This window comes from Frankliniella occidentalis, unplaced genomic scaffold (genome assembly GCF_000697945.3).
Source record: "Frankliniella occidentalis isolate FOCC.00 unplaced genomic scaffold, Focc_3.1 Scaffold625, whole genome shotgun sequence".
NCBI lineage: Eukaryota > Metazoa > Arthropoda > Insecta > Thysanoptera > Thripidae > Frankliniella > Frankliniella occidentalis.
The window spans coordinates 27,508-35,088 of NW_026267740.1; the positions used below are offsets into that span (position 1 = coordinate 27,508).

A 7,581-nucleotide genomic window follows, 5' to 3' on the forward strand; every position below is an offset into this window, starting at 1 on the left:
CCTGGCGAAAGCAGAGAGTTCTAAGACTGTTTTCAGAAACATCTCAATGCGAGTTACACATTAGTTTTTGGGACGTTTCTGAAAAACGTCCTACATGCAGTTTATACACGCTCTTTCTGAAGGGTCGAAAACTGTGGGGAAACGTGCTGCTTTGAGTTTTGAGAGAGTTTTCAGGCAGTTTCTGTAACGGTGGGCATCGAGTTTTCAAGCAGTTTCCATAGAGTTTCTGTCGGTGAGCATCGAGTTTTTAACTAGTTTCCAGAGAGTTTCCAGAGAGTTTCTGTAACGGTAGGCCTCGAGCGTTTACAACGTTTCTCGTGCGTTTCGGAGTCCGGTGTGTGGATCTTGGGAGAATATATTTGCAAACAATAGCAATTTCTATTGCTTGATTTGATATGTTTTTTAATTTTAAAATGCCGATGTAAAAAAAAATATGAAAATAATCATTTGATTTGCGGATGTTTGCTCCGATGCTCGCATCGAGGCGGCTGCCCCTTTGCTATTTCGGATTCCTACGGGCATCCGAGTTGGTCACTCCCTTAAAGGCTATGATCATGGCTTGTTGGGCTGCTACATAGAAGGATACACGCCTACCGCTGCCAGCGCCGGGAACAGAACCCGGCGCTGCCAACTCAGCGTCCTCGCCTCGTTCGCAACCAACTGAGCCATCCAGCCCGATGCGGGGGCGTGTCCGGACGGCGAAAGACATTCCAGCCTTTGTCCCGCCGGCCCGACACCGCCGGGCACGCCGCTTGCCCACCCCCTCCTCTTCCTCCGTCCCTCTCCCTCCGGGGAGGGCGTTTGCGGTAGAGGGGGAAGAGGTTATTATCGTGTTTCCAAAAACGCTGTAGAAACACGCTGCAATCGGTTTCCAGCGTGCTGTGGAAACCTTTTAAAAACTCGCACCGTGAATCGAACGGTGTCTATGTCTGCAAAACTCGTTCAATAACTGATTGGACAATTCCAATATGTTACAAAGATTTCACGAGTATTTTTTAGGATTCCTAAGTTCCTTACATTTGAGGGGGGGGGGCACTTTTTGAAATTTTAAGGATTTCAAAAAGTCACAGGACATCCATGGATTTGATGCAGTATGAACAAAAGTGTTCAGCTGTTCAACACCTGCAAGTGTGCAAATTCCTGTTTCACAGATCCAAGTGCTCAAATCGCTAGTTATACACTTGTATGTGTGCAACTTATCAGTTACACCCGTACATGTTTAACAGCCCTGTCTAACGCGCCCTTTGTTGAACACTTAAATGTGTACAACTGCTGAGTTGAACACTTACAAGTGTACAACTAGTAAGTTGAGCACTTAGATGTGTGTTACAGGGAGGTGCACACTTGCAAGTGAACAGTTGAACATTTGTGTTAACAGTTTAGGATTTCACGCAGTTTCTGATGATCTCACAGTTTTCTGGAAAATTGTATGAAGGCTTTTCAGGGAGATTTCCGCTTATTGAGTACTAATTGTTGGGGATGTTTCAAAAACCAGCTGTAATATGTTTCCAGTACAGTACAGTCGAATCGACGTCGACGATGCTCGAAAAACGCAAATTTTGCCACTCAAATCGAGGTGTCGAGGTCGAATCGACGTCAAAGAAATTATCATTTTTGGCTGGGTAAGTTTCTCATAACGTTGAAGAAACCGTTTAGAAACTTATGCCGTATGAGGTTATCACCATGTTAACGGAAACCACACAAAAACACACTGTACCTACTTTTCTTAGAGTTTGCAGACCGTTTGTCAGAAACCACGAGCAAACCGTTTTTCGTAACGCTGTGGAAACCGTTTGGAAACTCACTCTGGTGACAGTTATAACCGTGTTTCTGGAAACTCCTAAATAACTCTGTACCACATGTTTCTCGGCTGTTTCCGGCGAGTTACAGCACCGTGTTTCTACAGGGTTATTGAAAACTCTGTAGAAACAGCCACATCCCGGTTTCTTCTTCATCAGTAAGAGTTTTCACGCCGTTTACGCCGGTGAAACTGGCTGGAAACGTTCTGAAAACTCTGAAGAAACATGAAACTAGAGTTACCGTTTTCGCCAGGACACGACGCTACCTACCGCAGCTCTGCCTCGCTGGAAAAAAAATATGTATATCTGTATAAGAAAATGTCATTTTATTTTAGACTGATCTCTTCCGCAAACACGGCTATCCTTCCGAGGGACACTACGCCACAACCGATGACGGTTACATCCTGCGCCTAGACCGCGTGCCTCGGCCTGGAGCTCCTGCAGTCCTGGTGGGTAGCCCCTTGACCTGTGGCTCGGCGTGCTACGTCGGACTTGAGAAGGACTCTCTAGGTAAGAGGCGAGCGTTTGTGACACTACTTGTTGTGATTTATTTTACATAACGAGGGCCCCCGCAAGTGCACAAATTCATTTTTGGTGCTCGGGTTTTTGCCATTTCGAAAAAGAATAATCCATGTTTATATACTTTCACAATTTTGTGTTGCTGTGGAAATAGTCTACATTTTTCTTCTTTTGTGTAGCTTTTAAACTTCATGACGCTGGATACGATGTTTGGTTGGGAAATTTTAGAGGAAGTGGTTTATCTACAAATCATACGCACCTTAAAGTTACGGATAACGAGTTCTGGAACTACAGGTAGGTAGTAGTGTGCTAGTTGTGAGGGCTAATATTTTCGCTGATAATATGCACCGAGCTTATGTTTAGTGGCAGGTGCGGACTCGGCGTAGAAACGCTAGGGGGGAAACCTACGAATGGGGCCCGGTGTGCCTACTTTCCAGGGGTGTATGTACAAAGAGCATACATTACTTTAGCACTATAATTGTATCTGTAATACTCTACTAAAGAATGTTTGCCGTTTACGTGTAGCTCTTACGATCCAGTAAAAGAACCCATCCAGACACGCGTTCTTGCACGCGGTTTGGGACCTTGAAATTCAAAAAGAGTTATTATTGCGTTGTAACCTGTAGACGTTCCACTTTATTTTAAGAAAAGATTGGTGCACTTTCCTTGAGTGAAGACACCAAGAAAGCAATTTTAGTTCCTCCGGACACATGCCCCGCCTAGCCGGCGACCGCGCGCGCCCGAAAGTGTTAGTCGGCATTTTCACTCACATAGTCCATGATAAACTGTATGAAGCGCCTTAGCACCTGTATATTTTGAATTTGCTTTTGGAACTGGACTGTCTCGTTACCGGCCGGCAGGCCAGTTTTTTCCCTATCGAGAGTAAAAGCTAGCTGAAACCTTATACTTATGCAGAATTATTGTATAAGGTATACGGTTTCATCTCATCGAGGGACCACTCGCGTAATCCTGTGTTCAGATGAGGGTGTAATCCCTATGTAATCCTTATGTTTTCCAAGTAATACTTTACCAAATTTTAAAACATTATAGCTAAATTGCATCTTATTGTCCAAATTTAATGGTTTTAAAGCCAGAAATTCAACAAAACTCAATTGTAATCCCTCAAAATCCACGTGTAATTCCTGTTATCACGTAATCCTGCGTACATTCTGAATCAAAGTGGTGGCCCCCTCGCATCTCATAGTAGCACAAAAATTGAAAATACAATTGTTGCATCGATAGTTTTCTCTACTGTCAAGAATTTTGTGTAATTTAAAACAACTTTAATGACTTGTTTTAGCTTTCATGAGCACGGTGCGCTTGACATCCCTGCTATGGTAGACTATATCCTGCATACTACACGACTACAATCTTTGGCATACGTTGGGCATTCTATGGGTTCTACTTCGTTCCTCGTGACGGCAGCCGTGCGGCCGGAGTACGACACTCGCATCCATGGAGCCTTTCTCATGGGTCCAGTCGCCTCCCTTGCGGATCATAAACTGTCACCTCTGCTTAGCGTTCTACACGCTTTCGAAAACGTTACTACGGTAAGATAAACAGAAGTACACCTTTCTCTTAAGTTTAATTTCTACACTGTCCAAAGTGAAGTGAATATTCTCGTCATCTACACATGTTTCAGAATGTTGAAGATTCATTTGGACCACACATCCTCCCCGGCTCAGACTTCCTTTTACGTTTCCTTGGTGGTTTGGTGTGCCGCGCGTTCGTGCCTTCAGATAAGCCCAACTTCAATTGCCTCCCTTTGAATGTAGTTGGGTACTTCTTGGGCGGAGCGGGAAAGGTGGTATGTTAAACGCGTTGTTCGTGTGTACACACACACTGGATGGCTCACAAACCCCGGAGCATAATTGTTTACCTACTGTACCGCTTCGCATGCAGACGTGTGGGCCGGTAAAATTATTGAACTTTCTCAAGTCTAAAAAATTGTGCTACCTTAGTAAAAATATAATGTCAAGTCGCATAATGTATAAATTAGGGTGACAATCGAGTGAAATCGGGCCTTGCTGTTCGGTTTGCTGCTTGCTTCCCGACAGCACTCCCTGAAGCTGATGCACCCCTACTTCTTGGCTGCATCAGCTTAAGCGGGAAGCAGACAGCAAACAGCAGACAGCAAACAGCAGACAGCGGATAGTAAATACCGATGATTTCAAAACTATACGTCCAATTTCGTTATGAAATCTTATTTTTATCATTCAAATATTATAGTATGAACTTAAAAAATATAAATATGCGTACAAATCGGGTGTAAATCGGGAGATGCTGTTCGCTGTCGTGCTGCTGTTCTGACAGCTCCGGCAGCACTTTCCGATTTGACCTGATTTGAGCACATATTTATCATTTTAAAGCTCAGAAAATAAATATGAGAGACCATCAAAAGATTTCCTGCTGTAATATTGATGAAAATTGGTAAAACCGCCGGTATTTACTATCTGCTGTCTGCTGTTTGCTGTCTGCTTCCCGACTGCTTCCCGCTTAAGCTGATGCAGCCCTTCACATCGTCGTTATTCTGTAGCTACTGCATCCAGCGATCCAGCCGTGCGGGTCGGTGTGCCTACCGTTCTCACGCCACGGCTTCTTATGGCATGGCCCACTCTTGCGCGTCCACTCACACCGGTCCACACGTCCTGACGTCGGCATGCTAGACTGAACTACGAAATATTCGGGGTCTGTGTGTGTACACCTACATGGTCTGCTAGCCTGCTAATTTCTTGTGTCTTCTGACGCCGTAGGTATATCCCGCTGACTTTCAACACTACGTTCCTTCGGGTGTGGCTATCATGGAAATAAACCACTATGCGCAGTTGGCCAACCCCCACTGTAAGAAGATTTTCATGTAGCCAGGCCAAACATCGTATATCTTGGGCCCCCTAATTCTTTTAAGGGGGCAATATGAGTTAAAGCAGTCCCAAATGACCTAAATTTGGTTTATATTTGATGCTCTTGGGATCCATGTCGGGCAGTGGGTTGGCCCCGGGAGGCAACTACTTTTTAGTAACCCTTCGACAGTAATTTGATCCTGGGGATAACCACTATTTCATTTCCTTCCCTTCTACTGCGCTGGGGCCAGCTTGGCTGTACATGACAAAAAGACGGGTCAAAATGCATTCCTTAACATTGAGCGCATATTTTTATTATTTTTTTACTCGTTCTTTACCACCAACCTACACCTTCTCGGTGGTGGAAGAACGAGTATTGTTCTCAGTGCAGTGTAACACCAAACATGATTCCATATTCATCTCAGAACATAGAATACCTACAAACCTAACACTTATACCATTTGAAACTGGGAATGCCGGTGTTTCTTCAAAGTATGAACTATTTTTTGAGTTTAATAGGATATTTTTGAGAACACTTAACAAATCTCACCGATTTTCGTGCTAAGTCCCTAACCCAGCTTATTAGTGGACATTTTAATCTCAGAAGACACAACAGCTACAAACATAAAAGTACTACTATTCAAGATTAGGAACCTTCCTGCTACTTTTAACATTTAACTTTTTTCATGTTTAATAGTATTATTTTGAGAACTCTTAACAAAAAATTTGAGGGTTTTCAGTCTAAGTCCTCAAGCCACCGAGCCAGCCGCCCTCGGCTGCGTTCGGGCCGTTCGGGCCCTGCCTCGTGCCCCATTGTTGGGGCTTCCCCCTCGGCCCCGTCCTCCCTTCGATGAGTGTTGTTGTATAGTTGTCTCTCTTTTCATTACTTCAAAAATGCAGTTTCAAGTGGTAATAAGTTTTATGTTTGACAATATTCTATATTCTGAGATGAAGATACAATAATTTTAAGAATATCGTAAAGAACGAGTGTCCATTTTCCCACAAAAGTAATTTTGTGCTTTCTTCTCCCTTGTTTTTAAATTTGCTCTGATCCCTTCCTTTTCCTAATTTTCTTAGTTGATATATCCGGGCAAGTCCTGAACCAAAATTTAACGTATCTGAAAGGTTTAAAAAAAATTATTGTTTGTTTGCATTGTAGAAGTTATACAGAAAAGTCAAAATGCTTGAAATGGTTTGGTTCTAGTCTAGTTCGGGTACAGCCAAGCTGGCCCCATGGACAAAAGGGAAGTAAGTGGTCACCCCCAGGATCAAATTACTGCCAACGCTGATTAACTAAGTGTTCAACTGCTCAACACCTGTAAGTGTGCAACTGCAAGTCGAATACGTGCAAATAATGTGCAAGTCCGTAGTTGTACACTTGCAAGTGTTCAACTAGGTAGGTCGGTTGAACACTTCCTTAGATTGAACGCTCACTGAGTAGGAAGTGCTCAACCAAGGAGTTGCACATTTGCAAGTGCACACCTAAGGAGTTGAACACTTGCAAGTGTACAACTATGGACTTGCACACTTGCAAGTATTTAACTTGCAATTGCACACTTGCAAGTGTAGAACAGTTGAACGCTTAGTTTATGAGTGAAATGGTTACTTAAAAGTAGTTCTTGCCCCCCGGGACTAATAACCCACTTCCCAACATGGCTCCCATGTGCATCAATCATGATACAAATTTTGGTCATTTGGGACAGCTTTCACTCATATTTCTCCTCTTCATTAAGATATTTTGTAACCCACCAGGGCCAGGATTCCGTCAATACAACCATGGTCCAACAAAAAATCGCCAGCTTTACGGACAGAATTCGCCACCTGACTACGACCTTACTTCGGGCAATTTCCCCGTGTTCCTATACACAGGAAAGAGTGACATCTTCGTAACCAAGCAGGTACTGAAAACAAAAACGGTGAAATCTTTTACTCATTTAATAGTTGCGTCCACGAGTTCCTTTATCCTGGTTTAAGATAACTTATTCTAAATATATCAAAATGCCATTCTTTTTCAGAACTTGGAATTTCTTCGGATTTCCTTTAGAAACTTTAGGAAACTCTACACTGTGCCAGACAAGAGTTTTGGACATTTGGATTTTGTCCTGAACCCCGAAGCGTCGGCTCTCTACGACGACATGATCGACGACCTCAACAGTCTACTTCGTGAACAACAAGAATCAAAACGGAGTAGAGCAGATGTTAATTAGTTTTTACGGTGGTCTCAGAGGTGCAGCATTTTTAGTTGCTCCTGGCTAGAGGGGGGGGGGGCTTCTGTCAACAAACGATAAGTTAAACTGCGAATTGCCAATGTAATATGTAGGTTTCTTTCTCAGGCCTGGGAGGAGGCGATGCGAATGGCTAATTAACCTAGGACAATATCTAGTAGGTTCATGTCACTTTTTCGGCAGCAGGATGGTCAAGTC

General features: G+C 43.5%; 1 protein-coding gene across 1 annotated transcript; it reads left to right on the forward strand.

The window, feature by feature from the left end:
• The first annotated feature begins 1,093 nt into the window (after nucleotides 1-1,093).
• On the forward strand, nucleotides 1,094-7,432 carry LOC113212720 (lipase 1-like). The gene is made up of 8 exons (XM_052275449.1): nucleotides 1,094-1,183; nucleotides 2,135-2,309; nucleotides 2,498-2,612; nucleotides 3,619-3,868; nucleotides 3,961-4,125; nucleotides 5,072-5,159; nucleotides 6,911-7,056; nucleotides 7,174-7,432. The coding sequence occupies exons 1-8, from the start codon at nucleotides 1,094-1,096 to the stop codon at nucleotides 7,363-7,365; spliced, it is 1,221 nt and encodes a 406-aa protein (XP_052131409.1). The 3' UTR covers nucleotides 7,366-7,432.
• The last annotated feature ends 149 nt before the right edge of the window (nucleotides 7,433-7,581 follow it).